The sequence below is a fragment of the Merops nubicus genome, unplaced genomic scaffold (genome assembly GCF_000691845.1).
Source record: "Merops nubicus isolate BGI_N331 unplaced genomic scaffold, ASM69184v1 scaffold28888, whole genome shotgun sequence".
Lineage (NCBI taxonomy): Eukaryota > Metazoa > Chordata > Aves > Coraciiformes > Meropidae > Merops > Merops nubicus.
The window spans coordinates 1-24460 of NW_008625701.1; the positions used below are offsets into that span (position 1 = coordinate 1).

The 24460-nt window shown below is 38.6% G+C and overlaps 1 protein-coding gene across 2 annotated transcripts; it reads left to right on the top strand.

Annotated features, from left to right (window-relative positions):
* The first annotated feature begins 2247 nt into the window (after positions 1-2247).
* On the top strand, positions 2248-23557 carry FBXO38 (F-box protein 38). Of its 2 annotated transcripts, XM_008945774.1 has the most exons (21): positions 2248-2383; positions 3269-3402; positions 4493-4656; positions 5066-5231; positions 5587-5724; positions 6033-6170; positions 6574-6667; positions 7081-7211; positions 7520-7690; positions 7942-8084; positions 8672-8894; positions 9542-9661; positions 10781-10960; positions 12404-12898; positions 16122-16222; positions 17812-17914; positions 18944-19110; positions 20176-20321; positions 21134-21237; positions 21503-21616; positions 22932-23557. In XM_008945774.1, the coding sequence occupies exons 1-21, from the start codon at positions 2256-2258 to the stop codon at positions 23108-23110; spliced, it is 3339 nt and encodes a 1112-aa protein (XP_008944022.1). In that variant the 5' UTR covers positions 2248-2255; the 3' UTR covers positions 23111-23557. The 2 variants fall into 2 exon arrangements, with proteins under 2 accessions (XP_008944022.1, XP_008944023.1); XM_008945775.1 differs by lacking the exon at positions 12404-12898.
* The last annotated feature ends 903 nt before the right edge of the window (positions 23558-24460 follow it).

Consider the following 24460-nt stretch of genomic DNA (forward strand, 5'->3'; position numbering starts at 1 on the left):
TTTTTTTTTTTTTTCCTTTCTCCCCGTAAGACAGCGCCTCACTTAAATTAGTGCTTGTCGGGCCGTCTCTAGCTGTTGTCTCCGCGCTTTTCTCCCCAGGCGTCATTTCTGAGGGCGGTGCAGGTCTCCGCGCGGCCTTTTAAGCTTTCTACTTTCAGTGTTATGGATCAAGAATATTTTGCCAGGTCTATTAAATGTTTTAAGTTTTTTTTTTTTGTGTTTTGTCGAAGTTTTTTGAGTGTGTGTGTCTTTCTTTCTTTCTTTTTTTTAAATGGGGTCAGTTTTCTGATGTAGAATGAGATGCTAAAGCTGCATATGTTAGTTCAAAATAATATTGAGAGGTGCATGTATTTTGCAGAAACTGTTGCCTTGTAAGAGACTAAGTCACTCTTCTTACTATTGGTAGGAGCCAGACTAAGTTACTGTCCAAACTCAAAGGGCAGGTTGTTCTCATTTCATTGAAATCTTACAGGTTTTTTTCAGACTTCTTCCCTGTATGCTGGTCTGTTAGTATATTTCTTCTTTTGCTTTATGTCACACTCCTTTTAATGCAGTCCTTTAAATAGTGCTGAATTGGCCTCCATCATGTGTCTGCATCAATCTAGATTTTTTTGTGTTGTATCTTGCTCTCTGTTCAAATTAAGCCATCAGGTGACATTTGCTGGGAATCTGAGTAGCACTTAATTGCATTGGAATCCAACCTCATAAGTAGTCTGAAGTCAATTTGAGGCTTCATAAAATTGAACAACGTTGCAATGCAGGATTACAAACATACTAAACCCTTCCAGCATGCCCCAAAAAGAAGGGTAGCGTGTCTGCAGGCAGCGAACTCCATGTCTTCAGCTCTGACTGGAGAAGTCCCAGCCGACCTGAAGGAGTAGGGATATGTTTCACGCTCTTCATGGGCAGAAGCTGTTTTAGTTTCATGCTATTTACAGGCTAATTTAGTTATTTCAGTATCACCATTTAAAATTAAAATTAATTATGACAACATACAGTTGTTAATTTAAAATGCCTATGAAAATATGTGGAAGCACGTGGTTTTCAATAATTAAATCACAGTGAAGCTATCAGTACTTCCGTTCTGCCCCAGCATATAAATCATTTGTGTTGGAGAAGGAAAGATTTTTCATTTCCATGAGGTACTGTTTGTCCTCTCAGTTGCCACTGCTACACAATGTGAAGCCAACAGTGTGGTCTATGTACATGTAGTGAATGCTGTCACAGACACAGCTCTGAGTTGTTCTCCAAAATGTGACTTTTTAAAAGCTGTTTCTGCTCATCCACTGAATTTTAGTATTCAACCTGCTAAACAGGTTTACTGAGTTAATGATGCTTTACCCTACTTAGCAGAAAGCAATCCTCAGCTGAACAGCAGCAAAGACATTTCTCATGCCATTCATCTGCATGAAGTGTTAACACGCTTATTCTAATATGAACGTTGAGTTCATATTTATTCTAGCTACTTATTTCTTACTTCTTGTAATCAATTTGTATGTTTTTACATAAAACATATTATTGTTATTTCAGTCCTCCTGTGCCTGTATATGTGCTGCAGGAACAACGTAGACACAGATTAATTCAGTAAAGGCAAAGAGGAGAGGAAACCCTGCACATTGCTGCTGAGGCAAGGTCTTTCAGTTCTTCTGCGGCTTTGATCTTTAACTAAGCAACCTGAATATTTTATTTGGTATTCGAACATCTAAGAAGAGCTCATTTGAGGACCTTAATTAGGGCATTTTTTTAGGCATGATTATTAAGAGCCTGTTTTTTCTAAAAGGAAAACTTAATTTTTCTAGACAGAGGCTCTGGGCTTTCTTTTCCACTGGAAGACATCTAGTTGATATTTGCTTGGTCACCTCTGTAGTCTCTGTGCAGCTTTCCTGTGATTTGTCTTGAGAAGTAGTGTGCAGATGGCATTTCTGAAGATGTTCTATTCATAGAAAAGAATTGATCACTGAACCCTGTGGTGATTTCCCTGATCTTAGAGGGACTCTCTTCTTTATTTAACAATCCTCAGGTTGTGCCTGAGACCTCATTTGCTGGGCAAAATATAGCTTGTTGGAAGAGTTGTTCTATTTCTTAGTTAACTCAGTTCAGCTGTACTGAGGCTTGTCTTCACTGGCAGATTTTGCTTTTTTCAGTAAACAAAGCTTAACTGCTGTGTCCTCTTCTGCTCTGTCCTTTTCTCTTTCAGTTGCACTGAATTTGTGTAACATTGTGAACATTTCCTTTCATCAGAACTCATTGCAAATATGGGTCCCCGGCGGAAAAATGTGAAACCATGCTCCATGAATAGGGAAGGCTCTGAGTCTACCAAAGCTGATGAGCCAAAAGATTACATGAACCAACTCTCTCATGAAGTGCTTTGCCACATTTTTAGGTGAGCAGCTTGTCAGAAGTCAATTCTTTTGTTTATTGCTACATTGTTTTCTATTTTTTCTCCAATCTTAGTTGCACTGATGTTTGTGTCAGATAGTATTCAGAAAATGTAGATGTGCCACTAGTGAACTGGTGACTCAAAACTAGATGAGAAGGGGTGATAAGTGTTTTTTTCAGCCCCAGAATTCATTTGGATACTTTGAAAATTAATTTATGTGAGTGTCATGAATGGTAGAATGCAGAAGAAATAAATAAGTGATTTAATTTGGTTCACCAGTGTGGTAACAAGTGTTTAAACATTGATTTCAGTGCAGAAATGCATTTTCGGTAGTACATAGTTAAGGTGCAAGTTTCAAAATTTTTGTGTCTGCCTCACAGTGTGTGGAAGAGAACTTGGATGAGTGTATAATATTCCTTACAGCACAGATCTTCTCTAAGATGTTCACTCATGCCTATTATATACAAAACATAATGCTTTACAACAAGTTCTTTACAAACAGTAGCTCTCTAAAATGTTTACAAACTGAGCATGCTAGTATGTCCTAGAAAACGAAAGGACCTTTAATTAAACCATGTAGAAATTGTGGCAAATGGTTTGGTCAGCAGTATTTGTTAGAGAACCAAAGGATCTCTCCATTTTAATGTTACATTTGTACCTTAAATATCCTGTATTTAGTGTTGAAAATCGATGAGTCATTCTGCTTAGCAGAATTTCATGTTTTATGCTAGAGTACAATCTGAAAATTGTACTTGAAGTAATGGTATTAAGTGGTATTAGAACTATATGAATTTGTGTAGTCATGCTTGGGAAGTTCTTTAGCTTGGAAAAAGTCGAAAAGGATCCATCTTTGATAAATCGAAGGTATATTTTTTTCCTCTCCCAAAGGTACCTTCCCTTGCAGGATATCATGTGCATGGAGTGCCTGTCGCGGAAGCTGAAGGAAGCAGTCACTCTGTACCTGCGAGTAGTGAAGGTGGTGGATCTGTGTGCAGGCCGTTGGTGGGAGTACATGCCCACTGGTGAGTAATACACTCACTTGTGGTGTGGCATTAAAGTGCTGTTGAGCCAAGCTGGCTCTGCAGTCCTGGTATTGATAATGACATATGCAGGGTAAATTTCCAAAAGCAATAGAAGTCATTAGGTGTTTGACTTCTGTGATGTTTGAGTGACTTCCTTGAGTATATGGTTTGGAAAATTTATCTCTGTGTGTATATTTATAGGATGTTATGGTAGGAGAAACTGGGATTCTCTGTAGTAATCTGTGTTTGATTATTGTAAGAGAGTTAAGCCAAGGGTTAATTCAAGAAGAGACTGTTTGCATACAGGCAGGAAAAAATACAATGAAATGAGAGCGCAACTCATCTGGCACTTAACAATGTAAGAATAAATACCTTAAGCCATCTTCAGATCAGTAGATAAATTTGGCAATCTAGGTCAACCCTGTGAGTATTAGGATTTGTGTTCAATTTAAATTACACTGCTGGGATTTGTTGTGGGAGAGAGCTAAAATGAGTGAATTCTAAAAGTTAGGGTATCTGCAAAGTTAGATTTACTAGGGCTGATATCAGTTAGCTTGATATCAAGCTACCTGAATAGTTTAGGTTGTCTTAGACCTAAGATAGATGTAAATACAAGTAACTTACTAGTTTAAAAATTTTTATGTTAGAGTAAAATAATCCTTTGGTTTAAGAAACTGTCTCATTTCTTTGAGAATTGTGAGCTATGGTGAATAATGATGGATATGATATGATATGTAATTGATGGAGCTGGGCATTTCTGAGCCATGTAGCTGATAAATGGAATTCCAGGAAGCAGAGACACAAAGCCTGACAGTCTGCAGAGGTGCTTTTTCTGAGAAGGAAGACAGTACAGTTAACCCAGCAGCCATGCAACTCCGCTGAAGGAACCTGTAGCAAGCTTGCCAAACTCAGTATGTAGGTTGTGATTTCTAGAATTTGGAAGTAGAAGGCAAGCTATTGCTTCACTCAGTGCATCTCTCGATACTGTAGCATTTATACTACCATATGAAGAGAACAATGTATTTGGCTTTCCCTTTACAGCTAGGTGTCTGCTGTCACACAAATACCAAATCTGTTGTTGTCATCTTAGGTTTCACTGATTCCAGTTTCCTAACGCTGCTGAGGAAGATGCCAGACATTGAACAACTTTATGGCCTTCATCCCAGGTATCTTGAAAGACGCAGAGTCCGTGGCCATGAAGCTTTCAGCATTCCTGGAGTTTTAGAGGCTTTGCAGGCCTGTCCAAATCTGCTGGTGAGTGGTCAGACAGGAGAGAGAGCCTCCTTCAACCACTGAGATGATGCATATGAACAGAGCAGAGGAAATGTGGCAAGGACTCATTGCTTACAGGGATTTGTGTTCAGACGTGGGGTTGATATTCAGATCTGGCTGAGCAGAGTAGCCTTGTAGTAGTTAATTGTGACCATATTTGCAAATGAGTACTATTTTTAGTTGCACCAGTGGGAATCACAAGAGCTCTTAAGTCCAGAAATGAATTAAAACTCTGATCCCTCTGCTTTTAAAAAAAAAAAAAGTTGCTATGAATCAAGTGAAATAACACGTTGCATTATGTAGAATGTGTTATTGAGAAGTTTAAGTGCTGAAGAGGATGTTGTTGCTTGAACTGGTGTTTAGCGCATTTGCTTTGCTTCCTTCTATCCAGGGTGTTGAGACCTCCCATTTAGAGCTGGTGGAAGCTATTTGGACATACATGCCACAAGTTCACATTTTAGGGAAGTTTCGTAATCGTAATGGTGCTTTTCCAATTCCTCCTGAGAACAAGCTGAAAATTCCTATAGGAGCTAAAATTCAGACTTTGCACTTAGTAGGTGAGTGTGGTAATGGTGAAATAGTTGGCTTCAACACAGGTGAATTTAAAGGCTTTGAAGCTCTGCAAGGTTCTTACTGTTTTTAAGAGAGAGAATTTGTCATGTGGCATTTATGAAATATATAATTCTTGAGATGTATATATGAGCATATATATATGAGGAGGTCCAAAGGGCAAATTCTAAAAAACTTTTGACAAACTGAAGTGAAGAACTTGTGTTTCAAATGTTTACAGCTTTTCTCACATGCCACAAAGCAGAGAAAAGACTTCCTTTTTAAAGCCAGTGTTAATCCAAAGAGATTTATCTTAACAGATTCTAGTTTAAAGCTTGTTTAAAATGTTTTGTTATTTACTAGGGGTGAATGTCCCTGAGATTCCTTGTATCCCAATGCTGAGGCACCTTTATCTGAAGTGGGTGAGACTCACCAAACCCCAGCCTTTTAAAGATTTCCTTTGTATCAGCTTACGGGCTTTTGTCATGAGGAACTGTGCAGGTAAGAGGAATTCATGCATGGGGGGAATGTTTTAGCATGTAGGAAGCTGAGTTCTAAGCTCCATAGTCACCAACTGTAAATGGGAATCTTGGAATACAAGATTCTGAAAACAGTCATTTGTTTTGTTTGTGGTGTTGGATAGAAATGTGTCCCTCTCCTGTAGATTGTTTGGGGCTATATAGTTCTGTTGTTTTCCTGATCTAAATGGATATATATGGACATTTTAAAATTCTTTAACATACAATTCCATACGTTCCATGTTGTTAAGTGAACTACCTTCTTTTTCTGTATTGGTTTGTTCTATGTAGGACCCACAAATTCTTTGAAGTATGTTCCCCTAGTGACAGGCCTGGCTTCTGCTCGAAATCTGGAGCATTTAGAACTGGTTCGTGTTCCATTTCTTGGAGGACTTATTCAGCATGTGGTAGAAGATAGCTGGAGATCGGGTATGAAGCTGCTTCTTCCTAATACTTCAGCAAATAAAAATACCAGCAAATCCTGGAGTCATGTGAAGCTTAGCTTGTTTGTCTGCAGCATATCCTCTTTTGATCATTAGTTTAAAGGTATCAACTTTGCAACTGTGGTATGGTGTTAAATATAGCTCTGTATTGAGTATTTTTTTTAATCTTTTAACTGCAGTTAACTTTTGACTGATAATCTAACCTTCCAGTTGCATTTGTTGCCGAGTAGAACTAGCAGGATTGGAAGGGAGTTGGCTGCAGCTACATGTTTTATTGATTTGCTAAAAAAGGTCTGTTTTGTTAATTCACTTGTCAAGATAACATTGGTGGAAATGTGTAAGGCTCAAGGTTGTGATCTGTTACTAAAGTCAAGGAATGTTTTTGTCAGGTGGTTTTAGGAATTTGCACACTATAGTTCTGGGAGCTTGCAAGAATGCACTTGAAGTGGATCTTGGCTACCTCATCATAACTGCTGCACGAAGGTAGGGACCTTTAGATCTTCCTTTTCCCCCTTCTCCTTTTTAAAAATAAGTATCTTAGTAATGAAGTTGGAGAATGTGAAGAAGCAGAACAGCCTTCAAAAATTCAAGGAATAAACACTTAAACTTTACATAACAGGAGTATTCTGTGGTTAAAATAACTGGACTTATCTGTTTCTGAATAGTTTTGTGTCATAAGCCTCTTCCTGTATAGAAAAGTCTGGTGCTGTTAGTCTCACAACTATATTGCTATGTAGCTGCCAAGTACTGTCATAAAGATCAACCAAATATACTCTTAATTCTGCCATTATTGAAAGAATATCTTCATTTTAATACATGTGGGCATCTTGAAGTGGTTTCTATGGCAGTTGTTTTGGCACACCTTTTAACAGGAACAATTCTTGATTTGTGTTCAGGTTGCATGAAGTGCGGATCCAGCCTTCCTTGACCAAAGATGGTGTTTTTTCTGCTTTGAAGATGGCTGAACTGGAATTTCCACAGTTTGAGACTCTTCACCTAGGATATGTTGATGAGTTTTTACTACAGTGTATGACGTTTTTAATATACATAAATTGACAGAGAGAAGGATTAAATAAGTTGATGTGTTTTCAGTCTTTCTAAGAGTGATTAAAAAGAATATTAACGTATCCGTATTGAGGTTGCTGATCTCATACAGCAAAATATGTTTTTCTTCACTTCCTGAAACTTAATGAAATTGAGAAAGTTTCAGCTTTGTTGAGCTGAAGTAATATCTGATCCATTTTGTGAAATTGGACTAAAAGAGGGAGTTAAAAAATCATGCTATAGAAGGCAACTTTCTGAAATTTACTGCTGTTTGCTACTATCTTTTTGTAGGTAAAATGACCAATGGAGACTTGGTGAAGTATGGCTTGGCTGATGTGGTTGAAAATCCAGGAATTATTACAGATATTGGTATGAAAGCTGTCAATGAAGTTTTTTCATGCATCAAGTACCTAGTCATTTACAACTGCCCACATCTACATAACCCAAGTAACTGGATCACAGGTATTGCACATCTTTAAATTTTAGAGATATTACATGAATTGCTAGGGACATTAGAACAGAATTGTTCTGCTCATGGTACTGTTTGTTCTATTACTTAGTAAGTACAGTAGATGATGCTAGGCTTGAAACCATAATGATGCTGGAAACAGAATGGAGGTAGAGAAGATGCATGCTATTGAGTCTGAAAAGTATATAATGAAAAATAAGCAATATAGGAATCCTTCGGAAAATGCATCTCTTCTCTGCCGCAGATCATTCAAGGTGGACTCGACTGGTTGACCTCACCCTGGTGCGGTGCCATGCAATAAAGCTTGATTCTTTTAGTCAGTTCATTGAGTTACTGCCAAGCTTAGAATTTATCTCGCTGGACCAGATGTTCCGTGAACCTCCTAAGGTGAGTCTTTCAGGGCATGGCTTTGCTTTTTCTTCTTGGCAGCTCATCAGAAATATGGTGAGCTCAAACTGTTACACATTCTTTTAAAAGCTGTAACTAATTCAATATCTTGATAAATAATTAACTTTGGGTTGCCATTGCTATTATCATGTGTTAGAGAGATGATGCTTCTTCTGCAGATGGGAGTAGTGGCAAGGTGTGAGCTTGTATGAGTATGTGACCAGGAAATAGGACTCACACTGATTCTGTGTTTCTGGTGAGGTCTCTTCTTCTACTTGTTGCTGCTGCTTTTTATGTTATTTTTTTTCATGCTTAAAGGTCTGTTTGCAATGCTAAGGGATTTGTATGATTATGTAGTGGGTGAAACAGGGGTACTGTTCCCCTGTTGGAGTGCTTTCAAAGCTTAGGAATTTTATAGCTTCATGTTGTCCCCTGTCCCACACTGTAACACAAATCTTCATAAAAGCTGCGGTAACCTAATGAAAACTGCTGATGTAAAAAGCTGCTTTCTTTGATGATTTTACCTTTGGGCTACTGTGTTCTGGGAAGACTATATAATCTGCTGTTTGTTGGCCTTTGTTTTTAAGGGTTGTGCTCGTGTGGGCCTAAGTGCAGGCACAGGAATTGGTGTCTCATCTGCCCTAGTCAGCAATCAGAACTCTAACAATGACAATGACAACAACAATAACCACCAGAACAACAATAATCCAAACATTCACCACAACAATCACCAGCACCCAAACGACCAGAATGAGGAGAATGAGCAGCGACAAGATGGTCAAGCTGAAGAGCAGCAGATTGCAGCTGAGGGTAATTTCTGATCATTGTGAACCTTTGTTAGGGAATGATTGTCTTTGCATTGCCACCTACATAGGGTCCTAGAGAAGGTATGAATATACTTCAGAAACTTGTTGTTCTTTCAGTTCCTGGTATGTAACTTTAATCTGTACATATCTGAAACCGGTGTGATAAAAAGCTATCTTTGTATTTAATAGCTGTTACAGGCACATTACAGTGCAAAGATAAATATCAATACAGGTGTTAGCAATGTAGGGTTTCAGTGTGATACTCATCTGCAAAAGTGTGAAGTATTTTCTAGGCTCCTCTGGTCATAGTTGGGAGTATATTAGTGTCAGATGGTCTATTTTTAATCTTGGAGGGAGCAAATATATAAATCCTGGTTACGCTGCTCAGTGCAGTAGAACAGGAATTTTGAGGAGGTGTGCAAGATTTGAGAGAAGTAACCCCAAAATTTAGGCTGAGGCCTTGGCTAAAGAGACGTAGAACAAATCTGTGAGGGACTTTGTAACTTAGAGACTCACTGAAGGAATAGGGGCAGCTGACTCTTATTGCTTGATGATTCTCCGACTCTCTGTGGGTGCTGGTTGAATTCCTTGTATGCTTATGGTCTTTGTTCCTTCTCTTTCCTTTTCTTGACCTCATCTTAATCTTTTCAGCACTGAATGAGATGGAGGAAGTGGCACAGGAGGAAGGAATGGCTGCTGGGCAGGGCCAGAATGAGCTCCCAGCTCACAGCCAGGCTGTTGTTCCTATGGAGGTCGATGAAGAGCAAGCAGGTAACTTTGGTTTTGAAAAGAAATTACCGTTTAGTATCCCCTTCTTGAAGGGTTAAATCTTTCAGTGTAAATCTGGTTTTGAATGGTTTTCTTCAGCTGGGTTGTCTGGTGTTTGGAATAATGATGCCAGCACAGTTTACTGCTGTGAAGAAATTTATTCTGTTTTAAAGACTGTTTTAGAGTTCCCACTTTTCTTTTGCATATGGAGTAAAATATCTTGATCATAAAGCTTGCTTTTTGTGCCCAGTATAACGGAAGGCTCAGAAGGCCTGAATGAGCTTGACATGTTCCTATGTTGGGGTTAATGGCCTTCTTTCACTGCAGCATGTGGATTCTTTTTAGCGTTTTTTTTTTTTTTTTTTTCCAAGCAAGAACAACTTGTTCCAGTGTTAAATTAATTTGTATTAGTGACATCATTAGTGACACACATTAGTGACATAAGGCAATCTTGATTTCTTTTATAGCCGCTATTTGCTGGACAACATAATTTTCTACTAAATATGCCAACAACATGAAGTAACATACACGTATGGTGGATCTGTTCACTTTTTCAAGATAACTCCTGAAAAGGTTATTTAACTTCATGTTCATTTCTTGTGTTATTCACAGGCAGATATGTCATTGTGATTGGCTAATGCCTTCAGTTAGTAGCCAAGAGAGGTAACTTAGAAAGCACTTTTATACTGAAGCTTGATAATTTGTACTTCTCCTTCCCACCTCTAGTGGTGGGATTTAGAAGGATAATTGCAGATTTTCTGACCAGTATTTCTGTCTTTGTGGTGGCGGTTTCAGGGACTGGTTATAATACATAATTGTGCAGTTACTGGTACTATTGTGGAAGAACCTTAATGTTGTTGTGAAGCAAAGAAACATTACAGGAAACCTGTGTTCTGTTTTACATTGTCACACTCTTCCCCTTCCAAATAGAATGCTTTAATGCTGAAATGCAGTGTTTTGCTCTTTGCATATTTGAATTTTAATAGGGGAGCCAGAAAATGGGTGGCTAAATTGAATCAGATTAATCTCTTGTCATTTTTTCAAGCAGTTCTAAAAGTTCTTCAGCCCTTTAATCTATGCTTGGCTTATTTTTACATGAACTGTTGGCATTCTTATTTTCAGGACCAAGTGGCATTCAGCCTGTTGTAAAAGCAGCACCTATTACCGTCCATGATTCAGACAGTGAGGATGAGGAAGAAAACATGGGGTCTTCAAGAGCCTGCATCTCCAATAGCATTGCACAGAATTATTCAGATGGAGAGGAGAAAAGCAGAGATCCAGTGGAAACTAGAGAACCTTCAGGTGTGGAACAGATGGGTTCCTGGGCACTGTTGAGCAAAATTTATAATTAAGCTTCAGTCTTTCCATCTTTTTCAGTTTTACTTCTAGCTTTGTAACAGGCATGCTTGTTTGCCCCCTACTCTCTTCCTGCTGTTATAAGTCTAGAATGAAGCTGTAAGGACACATCTCTGGGTTCCAATCACAGTCACTGTACAGAAGCACAGAAATAGTGGTGCTGCACCGCTTTGCACACAGGAACCTGCAGCTCCTCTTCTGGATTTCCTAGTGCACAGAATTGATCATGTCTGTGAGGCCAAATTTGCAGCTGTTGTATCCACATGATTCGTACATCAAAGCGCTGCTGCTGGGCATTCTTTGTCTTTTCAGTTTAGTGCTCTAAGCTGCAGGTCTGTGGCACTGAGTCCTGGGTCTGATGCCATATGACATACAGCCTTTCCAGCAGCAGAGACGACATGCTTTTTCTTCTGGTTTGTCTTCTAAGTGAAGCAGTTTCATATATATGCAAGAAAGGAAGAAGTCAAAGTTGAATGCTGATTTATAATAAGTAATTGGCAAGTGAAGTATATATAGTGTTTAACATTAATGAATATATAGCTAAGCAGTTAACATAAAAATCCTGCATTGTGAAGGACTGAGAAATGTACTGGTCTTGTGCTGGTTTAGTTTCTGCAGAGCCTAGGACATATCAGAGCTGTAATGGATCAGGTGTCCTCCTCCTATAAGTAGACTACTCCCTGCACATTTCAACAAGACTGGTGGTTTCAGTATGGAAATATGTAGAACACTACTTACAGCCTAGCTGTCAGTTCTAGTTTGGAGACAATTCACATAAACTTTTGTCGTGTCAGTAATGTTTTTTCAGGCTTGGTTTACTGTAATTAACTGAGGGGCTTAAGGCAACAGACATTAAGTTCCAGTTGTGATTTGTATACTACTTGCTACTGGTTTTTATTTATCCCTGAACTGAGACTGGTGTTACCTGCTGACACCACCTTCCATACCCAGGAGGGGGAGCTAAGGATTGCTTGTTGAAAGCATAAACTTCAATACTATCTACGTTACTATTTAATTCCTCAAATTTATTCCTCCTGTTTAAGAAAATGGAAGCCTATTATCAGTGTGGTTTTCTTGGTTTTGTGCTTCGGCCTTTTTAACCAGTTAGCTGCTTTGTGAAAATATTAGCCTTTCTGGCAAGTGTGTATCTAATTTACTGACAAACACCCCAGCACAGTGCTACAAAAATAGCTGCAGAGCATTACAAAGATTCAGCAACTGCTAGAAATATTAATTCCTATAACATGAATAGCAGCGTGGTCCTGGCAAGATTTGTCATTGGCCTCTAGGCTGCCATCTGTTTGAAGTAGTCTCTAACAGTAGCACTGAGCATGTATTTAAAGTGTGTGTTGGTTTGTCTCATTGTTCTCTGTCGCTTAACTCTTACAGTGAGTGGTAAAGGCAAGACACCGCTGCGGAAGAGATGTAGTGCCAGCCAAGTGGGCCAGACAAAGCAGTTCCATACTGAGGAAAGCAGCTGTGAGAAAGGTTGTCAAGTAACAAGTGAGCAGATTAAAGCAGATATGAAAGCAGCAAGTGACATGCCTGAAAGGAACAAAAGCAAAGATTCTTACCCAGCTTGCAGTACTTCTACAGGATCAACGGGAACATCTGGCTCCTGCAGTGCTGTCTCTCCTAGCCCTGACTGTGCACAGACGGCTAATAGCCACTCTGCTGGCACCAGCCCAGCAGCTGGAGACGAATCCAGGCAGTGTGTCTGCTCGCCTTGTAAAAGTGAAGGTTCTGGTGGGAGAGAGGCTGAGGAGAGCTCTGCTTGCTCCAGGTCTTCCTGCTACAAGCCGCAGGATGCGCAGCAAAGGACTAGTGGGTGTTGTGATGGGGAGTGCCCGTCCACCAGCAGATCCTGCAGGAACGGACCAAACAGCACTGGCTCTGATTTTGCACTTAGGACTCAGCCAAACTGTGGACCTCCAGGAGAGACGAGTGATGGGAGGACTAGTGGGAGTGCCTGTGGGCCTGCCAGGGAGGAGGAGAGCACGAGTTCACACCGAAGGAGCTGTGAGATCCAGTATAAAGAAGAGTATCCTCGCCGACCGCTAACTAGAGCTAGAAGCAAGCTGTCCCATGTCCCTCTGGTGTCGGAGTCAGGTATGACCTCTATGCAGATGTTAATTTCTGAGTAAACTGCTGCTGGCATGAGACAGTATTGAACAACCACAACACCCACAGATAGTGCTGAAGCTAAACATGAAGTTTATTGGTCAGTAATTTAAAACTGAGTGGTTTGCCAAAGGATCAGAATATTGATGGAAGAGAAATGGCTGACTTGACTGTCATAGCTAGGTAAAATAACATCTCTCTGAAGAAGTGCCAGTGACTTTTTTCTCTATGCAAGTATTTCTGTACGTGTTATCCGTACATACTAACCAGTGTTTCATTTACTCATTTGAAAACCAAATGCAACTTCTTTTGACAGCTTCTCTCTTCCTGTGAAGGTTGTTATTCATTGAAACATAAGACTGTCTCCCCCATTAAAATTCTCCCTTTAAAAGGAAGAAGACAGCAGGTATGCTCAGATCTTAACAAGAAGGCAAAAGTTAATAACTGATATATTATCAACCTGTAAAGAAAGATGTAATAATAATTGAGCCAAGTTTGTACACCTGCATATTGGATTCTACTTCCAAATGTATAAGGCACAATGATCAAAATTTTCAAAATTGTCTTTTTACTAAATAGATTCCTGCCTCATGTCATGTAAAACAAGTCAATAAAACCAAAATCCTGCAGGGCTGGAATGAAGCCAGAAATGTTGGGAGAAAGGAATAGATATGAGAGGGTAACTGGCTGTTTCTTCCAAATATACTTGCAAAATTTATCATCTTAGTCTGGCATAGCACACTTTAATTACCTCATATATCTATGATTCTTTGCGGAGAATATCTGGCAAGCAAAATGAAACTGAAAAATGAAATGTGCCAGTTACAGAATTGTATGAGTTGGAGGTAGAAAAGATTCATAGCAAATTTGTATCTTTGTTAACATGGAATTATTCCAATACTATATGTCCCAGTGTCTTTACAGTTTATCTTAATGTTCCTAAGTGCTAACAAAACCTGAATCACCTAGAATATTGCCCTGTAGCTAGATGCATCTCAGATTGAGGAAATTATCTCACTATTAAATTAAAATGTCTGTTTTCTTCTTTACTCCATTATGACCAGTAATTAGTCTACAAAAACCAAAAGAAGTTATTTCTTCTGTATCCCCATCCATTACCAAAACATGAAGTGAAGTCACTCAGATCTAAGTATTAAATTAGGGTGTCTTTCTGAAAGTATCTCTGGTCTCATATTTCCCTTGTTAGTCAGGAAAAAGATCAGTTCTGCTCGTGAGGAAAAAACATCTCCTTATTTCCTATATTCAGCCCACACAATTTAAAACTGTTTTCCCAGCTCCATACAGTTATGTGTGTGTCTTTATATCCTTATTTTCCTCTTCAAAGAACAGGTATTAACTGATAGCTGAGGCAGAATATGAGACTTGGTGTATAATTTTTATTTTTTAAATCTTGTGTTTAATAGGACAGTGAGGTGGCTTCTGCCTTGCTGTTCCAGTGCTGCTTCTTCACTAGATAGAACATGTGATGCGTTAGAGTATAAACTGGAAGTGCTTTGTTACAATGTTGGAAGTGTTTTTCCATAAATAGTCTGAAAATGTGCTTTTAATATGACTGCTTTCTGTTATTCTAGCATGAATGACATTGTGTTTTTCACCTTCTGTAAGAAACCTATGTTTGATAGTGGAAGCTTGTTTTTTTCTCTCAAATTATTTACTTATATTTCGCAGTGGAAGAAGTAAGATATTAAAGACAGTGGAATTTTAAAAACATTATGATCACAGACTAGCTGGTTAAAGGATGACTCAAGAGTGTAATTTTGATTTTTATTTTAGTAAAAATGTATACCATACCTTCTTGTAATTTTTTTTTTTTTTAAACTTGTTTGCATTTGTAGTGAAGCAAACTTTACACATTTTAAAATGCATGTCGTGTTAAACCCTTCATAAAGATTTCTTGGCCTTGGGCTGCACCTTGAACAATTCAACGCAAAATTGGAAATTTTTTCCTATAATACAACTGGGAAATATTTCACTATCTGTAGATACTTTAGGAACTATCAAAACAATTCCCTGGGGATGAATATTCATGGGTGCCATGAGTCAAGTACTTAATACTACATCTTTTCAGCCTGTGGATCTCCTAAAACAGTAGCCTGTGTTCTAGAGCTCATAGACCCACTGAATGTCACATGCTAGTGGTTTACATATATTCATAGCATTTGATGATAAGTAGGAAAAGAGAGGGTTTTTTTTTTAATGCTAATGGTAGTATAGTATGGAATAATTTGTATGTAGTCTCTAGTATTTTGCAATTCCTTCTTGTTTGTGAATCTTTGTGTAACAATCAAATATGAAGTGTTTTAACAAGAAGTCAAAGTTTAGTTTTAATAAAACAATTTCTCATTTTGATCTGTTCATCATAGAATTTTAGGGCATTTTTTCGTCTTACTTTAAAAAGTAAGGGTGGTCATCTTACCATCATTTCTTCTCAAAGCTTCATCTTTTATATCGGGCAGGAATTTGTTGTCACTGGTGCATAAAATGGAGTAAGAAGCATCTTGGGAACAGCCAAGTATTTTTTCATTTGGGCATCCTTTGCAATATTGGGAAAACTTATTTTAAAGCCTGCTCTTTCTAACTAGTTTAGGGTTATTTCTACTACTAAAGCTATTTTGGTTCTTCTACTTGTCAAGAATGTTGTTTGCTGCAGAGAACCAAGTGTAATCTAACATCTCATCTTCTGTTCTTTTTTGAGCTTTGCATCTTCCTGTGATGCTGAACTTGTAGGTTCAGCATTCCTGTTTAAGCAGCACAGCCCCCTGCCCCAAGTTTAGTGTGAATGATTCTGAGCAACAAACCTGAAAGTGGAGGAGAAGAGATAGAGTTGTTTTCAAGCTAGACAGGTATTTTGATCTGCTTATGTAAGAAACGTATGTTCGTACTGGACACTGTCAGCTAGGGAATGCCTCTGTTGTTATCCTGAGAAGTAAACAGAGGAAAGATTTTTCTGATTTTCTGTTTCCAGAGGTGGCTAAGCCAAAGCCACGGCAAACCACAAAGCGGAAAAGGACAGCTGACAAGTCCACAAGTACAAGTGACCCAGTTATTGAAGATGATCATGTACAAGTAAGGTCTTTTTCTTTACTTACTTTCAGTTTATAAGCTGGGGAAGTTCATGAATAAGGATGTAATTATACAAGCTTATTTCCTGTGTAGAGCCAGATGAGTTACAACTGATGTTGTTGCTCTCTTTGGTCCTAATCTTGTACAGGGAATGTCTCTGTTTGGTGCAGTGATACTCTGAATGGCAAAGTATAAGCTAAAGCTAAACTTGGAAGTTTGTCAGGTGCTCATGGCTATAGTGCTGCATGAACTCCTGCCTTCCCACTGTATCCTTGATGTGCGGGGAAAAAAAGTTATTCTCTGGCATTTATTTTTAAATGATAGCACAGGCTACTGCTGTTACAAGAAAATATTTGCTATGTAACTGCCTCTGGATATAGCAACTCAGCTGTTGCTTTGCAGGCTGGAGGTTCTCTTAGTATGTGTGTAACGCTGATTCTTCTGCAGTGAAGGGAGCAGGAATTGTGAGGCCTGGCTTCACTGTATTGAGGCTGTTTACCCAACTCTAGCTGAGCATGACATTGCTTCCTAGGGTTATTCTGAACATCTAACTTAAGCTTCTCTTCTGAGTTGTGCTGTAGAAGAAGCTGCCTTTTTTTAGTTTGCTCACTCTGTCCAGTTAAGAGCTTAGCCTCATTCATTTAAGATAGCTTTTGTGAATGTGTCCCATACTATTTTTCTGGTTACTAGGATGCATTGCAGCTTTTGTAAGTAGCCTAAAATATATTTTTAGGTATATGATTTTTCTTCACAAAATATACCATTTTGAAAGAACAGTGATGTAAGTTTTTAAATTTTTGTTTTCATCTATCTTTGGTTAGAAGAAACAGCTTGAATTGCTGGAACTGAAAGAACCCATTGCAGAATGATTGTTTTTTTCTCTTTACGTGTGTTTATTTTAATAGAACTCTTGTTTATACTTCTTTGTATAGTCGGTTAGCTTCATTCTTGGGCTGCTAAATTTTGTTAGAATTTTTAGTGATAAAACTTTGAAAAATTCAGCTAAAATCCCCAAACCATCCTTCTCCCTGTGCTCATGCTACTGGAAATGACTCCACGTGCTTTATTTTTCTAACACGCAACAGAAAGGATTATATAAGTTATATGTCGAATTCTCAACTCCGTGTGAGGTTTTCCTCTGAGGCAGCCCTGGTGAAATACATTGATATGGGGAGTTCAAACCACAGTAATCTGCCATACCTTCCTGCTTTGCTGTTTAAACCAGTGTTACTGTCCAGTACTGCCACTTCTGTCATTGTGGTTGAAAACCAGAAATCGAATAATAGAGGATTTGAAGTTCTTGACAGAAGATACTTAGGTTTTCTGACAGAAATTGTGCTTTCTGATATGACTCCTTGAATCTTGTGAGGTTGTTCTTTTGCATTTTGTGATGTCACTGAGCACAAGGAAGTCTCTTTTTCTCAGTAGATATCGGTAACCTTGTGTCAAATAACTGTTGTACTCCTGTATTATATTGATTATTTCCTGCCTGATATCCTTTATTGGGCAGTATCTTTTAAAGTTCAGTTTATTTTTTTTTCCTTTATTTTTACCCTGTCGTATATTATTCGTATTTTTTAAATTTTCACCAGGTACTGGCTTTGAAATCCAAAAACCTTGTTGGAATCACCTTGACCAATTGTGGAATAACAGATTTGGTACTGAAAGACTGCCCCAAAATGATGTTCATACATGGTATGTAGTTAATGTCAGGTGTAACTCCTCCATCTGCCGCTATTAGAAATTTTTGAAAGAATTAAAGTCAGTCCATTGCTTATTTTGTATTCATCAGCTGATTTGCTACGTGTCAGCTGAGGCTTAGAACGCCAAAAGTTACTGCTTCTCAGCTTGAGTGCCTCTTTCCTTAACTTGTAACAGCTTTAGTCAAGATTAGTATCTGAAAATCAACAGATGAAATTATATGGCAGTTAGGAAGATGAGATGTTTATTGAAGAGTGATAATACAGTAATTGGAAGTTGATGAAATGAGTTTCAGAGTACCTTGTTTTTTCTGTCATTTCGTCCTGCTTCCATAGATTTAGCTGACATGATGATACGTTCCTCCTTGACATGATAAAAATCTGTTTTAAATTATGGCATTTAGACTGTGTTAGATTTACATGACAGGGTGTGTGACTAGTCCTGTATTGAACCATTGGCTTATTTGTTTTCTGCAATATCTACACTAAATAACACATCTTCTGAAACGAGGTATCTCTGCTTAGCAGAGAATGAAGAAATTATTTCTTTATTACAGAATGCTTCTCAGAACATAAATTAATTTTGAACTAGGTTTTGATTACATGAGCAGTGTTACTAGAAAGGAAATAGGTTTATTTTGTATTGTGTGGCTTTGCAGTTCTTTGTATTTGATCTGATTTTGAAGTCAGTGGGTTTCAGTGGTGGCAGTCCACAGGGGCTTTGTGAAAGGAAATGGGGAGAAAAAAATTGTTAGATTAAATTTGACATGACCTTTTAAAAGGACTCCTCTTACAAGTTCACAAGTTAAAAGGCTGGTCATAATGTGGAAGAAATTAGCAGCTAATCTGTTTCTTCAATACACTTGAGTTGCCGGCTATCCAAACTGCTTCAGGGATTGTCTGTTACTTATGTTGCTTGTCTGCCTTCTTTTGAAACAGTTGGCTTTGAAAATCTCTGACAGCAGGCTCCCATGGTCTTTTCAGTATTATATTTCTTTCCATAATTTTGTTTGCTGATTTATAGCTACGAGGTGCCGGGTATTGAAACACTTAAAAGTAGAAAATGCCCCAGTTGTCAATCGGTTTGACTATGCCCAGTGCAAGAAGCTAAACATGGATCAGGTTCTGGATCAGATTCTCAGGATGCCCCCGGAGAGAAACCGAATCATCTATCTTCGTCCAATGCAGCAGGTACACAGCCAGCTTTCATTTAATTGTGAACAGATCTGGAGTTCTGCCTGTATTCTTTCACCACTCTTGGCTTCATGTGTTTTTCATTTAATGCAAGAGATGTAAATGTTACAATAACACAGCTCTGAGAAACTTGTTTACTAAAACTTCAGCCCATCAAGGCATTTATTGCAGATTCTGGAGCTTGGATAATACTGAATTTTAAGACTTAATTTTACCAACTCCAATATTCATTGTGTTGGAAGGTACTGTAAAAAGCCATGATGCATTGGGTTCATTACAAACTGAATAACTAAAAGTACCTGTAAGAACCTGGATGCTACTAAATGGGATTGTAGTGATGTATAAGCAGAAGCATGACATAGGCGGAGGTATCTTTAAGCCATGCCCTGTTAGATTTAGTAACAGCAGTTAGTGGTTTGAATACAACTTGGCTGAAAGTTGCATCCTCTCTTGGTGCTAAACAGTGTTGCAAGACAGCTGTAGTACTGGGGACCACCCTTTTCTCCCCCAGATTGAAGGTGGTAGTTGTGAGCACTGAGATTTAGTGAGTTATTGAGGTTGTTTGACGAGTAATGAAGAGAGCTTAATTTAAGATCTGGAATGTTTTGGTTTTTTTTTTTTTTACTTTATCACTCTAAGCAGAGCCTTCTGTATTATACTAAGACGTTGCTTCTCTCATGCAAAGTAGTTATTTTTCTAGCTGGGTTTGTCTGGCCAACAAGGGAAGGCTGATTGGATATAAAAGCTGCGTTTCCTTGAAACCAAACCTCTTGCTTTAGCTCTGCTTTAGCTCTTAGAGGACAGTGGGACATTAGGAAAAAAAAAACAAAACACCCACAACCATAAAAGAGCCCCTCCCCCTAAGCCAGAGATGAATTCTGAGAAAGTGAATGTCATTTAGACCGTTATGTAATTTTATAAAAGTTTACTTATGTTGTGGATTTGTGAAACACATAAGAAAATAGAGGTTTCCCATCGGATTGCACTACTCAAGAAGCTTCATTCTAAATTACATCTCTTTGTTTCTTTTGGTTACAAGTCTGTGTTTCCTCCCTTTTACAGGTTGACACATTGACTCTTGAGCAAAAGATATTTAGCGGCCCTTATCCGTACCATATTTGCATAATTCATGAATTCAGTAACCCACCCAACGTCCGCAACAAGGTGCGCGTTCGGAGCTGGATGGACACCATAGCAAACATCAACCAGTGAGTACTTGCTCCTCAGTAACTTTATAGAACAGGTATTCAATCCTGATTCAGCAGCTACAGCTTCAGTCAAGCTGTAGACTTGCTGTATTCTGTCAGCCAAAGGAAATAAAACCAGGTTGTTGACAAGGAAAGGTTGAATTCTGGATGGTGCAATGTAGACTTTCAATGTCAAAATGTATCCAGTCCAAAATGTTGATTAAATAAAGCTAACCATATGAAAAATACCTTTGAGTTCTCCAGCTCTATTCCATCCAGCAGTAATGCAATTGAACATTGAAGTAGTCAGGAATGCTGAGGAGTTTCTCTGAATCTGAAAATTTTCTTTTATGAAAAGAGAGACAGACAGATTCACTCCAAGACATACTGTTAGTTTCTGGGGCAGATGATGTGCAATAAATATCAGCTCCTTACTGAGAAGCAAAAATTCCAAGCAGCAGGGAATTGTACACAGTGGCTCTCATCCAGCTGATTTAAGCAAGTGTTTTTATTGTCCTGGTTTTTTCACTGAACTAAGAGAACAAACTTAGTATTGAAGTTTTGTTTAGTTGCAGCTCTGTTGAACTGTTCCTTACAGATAGAAAGCTATGCTTAAAAGGTAACTTAATTGGTTTCTCATCTAAACCATGGATGTTCTCTGTGATTACTCTCAAGCAAAGGGATTTTGTGTGACAGTCTTAGAGGACAGTGTCTATGGATTCAGCTTCATTAAAGGAAGGATTGTGTATTAAGTTTTCCTGTTTGTTTTTTCTCCATCCTGCCTTCACATTCCCTATCACTACTGGCTGAAATATCTTCCTTCCTTTCTCTAGAGAACTTATTAAATATGAGTTCTTCCCTGAAGCCACACGAACGGATGAAGACCTGAAGAAATACACCAAGTACCCTTGGGGACGAGATATTTACACTCTAGAAGGTGAGTGTTTCTAGAGAAATAAAAGCTGGTGATCAGTCTCTTGCCAAGATAAGTACCTTTGCATCAAGTTACAAGAAGCATGAATAATAATTCTTGAGGAGAGCGGAGGACTTCTGTCACCAGCTGGGGGAATTGAAGTAAGGATGTGCTTTTCCTGCAACATAGTGGCAAATCTGTGATATCAGTGAATTTTATTTGATGAAGAATACTCATACTGCAGGAGTGACGTTGTCCTCCTCATATGCTCATCCTGTGTGTCTTCTAGGCATTGTGGATGGTGCCCCTTACTCCATGATTACTGACTTCCCATGGTTGAGGTCACTGAGAACAGCAGAACCAAACAGCTATGCTAGATATGACTTCGAGGATGATGAGAGAAGTGAGTCATCTTTTGTGTTGTGTTCAAAAAACTTTAACTTATGCCTGATCCCAAGCTGAGCATGTATTCCTTTATTTTTCAGTTTTATAATTCTTACACTATTTTGGGTAGACTACAAATAAATACTTGTAGCAGTGCTGGCAGCTGGATGGGGAGGAGGTCTGGCAGAGGGGAGGGACATAGTACTGCAACAGTGTCGACCCCTGATACTGACAAAATCAGAGAGCAGATCTGGTGCTTAGCCTAAAAATGTGATGGGTTTGTTATATCCAGAAGGTTGAGTGCATTTCAAACACACACAAAAATAATGTGGTGTGTAGACCCAGCAATTAAGGTTCTGTGGAGTTTTCTGGCATTGCTGCTGAGAGCTCAGATGGACTGCCACCTCTGCCTTTGCTTTATTAAAGGTTTTTAAGGTAGGTTGAAGAGAGTCCAGCAAAGAGAAGCAAGACTCAGTGAAACTTGGGAGAAAAGGGGAAAGTACTGAATTTGAAAACTCTGGAACAGAGATGATGTGGGCTACGATTTAGAGTAGATGTGCCTCTTTCAGTAGGAGCTTGCCTTATAAAATATGATAGTGAGCAGTTCCTATGGTTCAATTAAGAACTTTGCTTGCTAGCAGGGAAAAATATGTATTTCTACTACTTAATTAGGAAAACCTTGGAATCTCCTTCATTAGGGGTATTTTTAATTGGCATAGTTTGGGATATTCTTATCTACATTTATAATCTTAGAATCTTAAGATTCTATCTTATCTAGTTCAAGGAGATGAAGCTCAAGAGGATGAGGAAGAAGTGTTTTTTGGCTATACCTTGTCTGATTTTTAAAAAAAAAAATATTTGAAAATGATTCATACACTTAATGTTTGTAGTTCAGCATGTAGTCTGAATGATAAAGGATACGTATTTGATTTATTAAAAGTAATTAAATGTGAAGTTAAAGCCATAAAAAATAAAGACCGCTGCTTTAGCCTTAATTGCTTTTGTTTATGAAACATTTAAGTGATAACTGTAATGGAGAGCTGAAGGCAAGTGAGATGAGTCTCGGGGAGATTTTGTGAGGGGCTGGGATCCCCTTCACTTGCAGGCGTAGCAGCTTCGCGTACACGAGGTGACCGCTGGAGCTGTCGGAAGGCTCGGATACGGGGAGGGCAGAGTACCTGTTCTGCCTGAATAATACTCCTTACCCGTGGTTGCTTAATGGAAGATTTTTCTGTTTGCTTTGTTATCCAAGACCTATTTATTGCAGAACAAATTCACTTGTGAATTTCTTTATAGGAAAGATTCTAGTTTTTATTCTTATGTGCCTTCCACAGCTACTATTTATGCCCCCCGAAGGAAAGGGCAGTTGTCTGCAGACATCTGCATGGAAACAATAGGAGAAGAGATCTCGGAGCTGCGCCAGATGAAAAAGGGTGTATTCCAACGTGTGGTGGCTATCTTCATCCATTACTGTGATGTCAACGGGGAGCCAGTAGAGGATGATTACATTTGAGTGGATACTCTCCCTAACCTGGCATCTCTTCCCAAATTCTGATTGGCACTGCTCGCCAAGAAAGCAGGTGGATTCATTCTGAATGCAAAGCATTTTCTTGAAACGCATACTTTGCAGTTGCTCTCACATAGTTTGGAAAAGAGTATGTAGTAAATGTATAATGAAAAGTAAAAATTGTATACTAAGATTTGTACATAGAGGAAACAAAAGAAAAACTTCCTAATACTGAAACTTTATTTCATATGTTTATACAATTTAATTTAAATTCCATTTTAATGAAGGCAAATAATTAGGAACAGGGAAGAATATTTGAATTTTCAACTCATGCAATTCATAGCAGTATTTTTTTTTCTGATAAAATCCCATTTGCTGTGTTCAAAAGAGTCATCAGAGTCTCTTTTAATCTGTGCCTTTTTCTTGAGCATTTAAGAGTCCAGTCTGAGTAAACCTGTTCAGCACAATCTTTGTGTCTTGTGTGCATTTTTCAAAGGGAGTGTATTATTCTATAGGTGTTGCAAAGAAGGCCAAAAGCAGGTTAAAAAGTAATGAAGCTGGTGATCTGTGGTAGTTTTTAGAGTTCATTAACATATTTTTCTGGAAAGAAAGCCATATTTAGCACCTTGGAAACAGAAGATACGTTCTAAAACATATTGTACAATTAGATTTCGTTTTAGTACTGTTTGACTCTGTAATATGAACAATAAGTTGCTAATTGTTGGCTCCACTCTCTTTAACATAAATCTGCACATACTAACTGATGAGAAGCTGAATTCTCCCTTAAGACAGGCAGGAAAAGGGGTGTGTAATTGCTTAGTTACAGCTGTGTCAGTGCAGGATCCATCTGACTCAACAACAAGCTTTCAGGCTGATTCATGCTCACATGTGAATGCAGATTTTCCATACGGTCAGTAAACAGCTTTTTTCCCTGAACATTTGTTTTTATTGTATAAAGAAAATGCCTCTGGTTCCCACAGTATCCACAGATGTTCTGCATCTATGTCCAGAATTTGCAGCAAGTCCACTACACAGGTACCAGACTGCACAAGTTAGTATTAAAGAGCTGGCTTGTGTGCTGCTTGTGATGTGCTCTGTGGGGGTGGGAGACTTCTTCAGTACTGATTTGCTGTGCTGTGAAATGGTGTCCACACACGTGCAGAGCTGGGGCTGTGCCACAGCACCTTCAGATGTGCCCCATCTGTCCTTCATGCTTTTGTAAAGCTGCAGTGCTACAAGCCTGACAAACGACCGTTTACTAATTTACTGTGGCAAAAGCCAACAAGCAGATTAGTTCATACACTTCTGCAGTTTTACACAGCATTGTTGATAATTTTAATTCTTTGAACTTTGGTA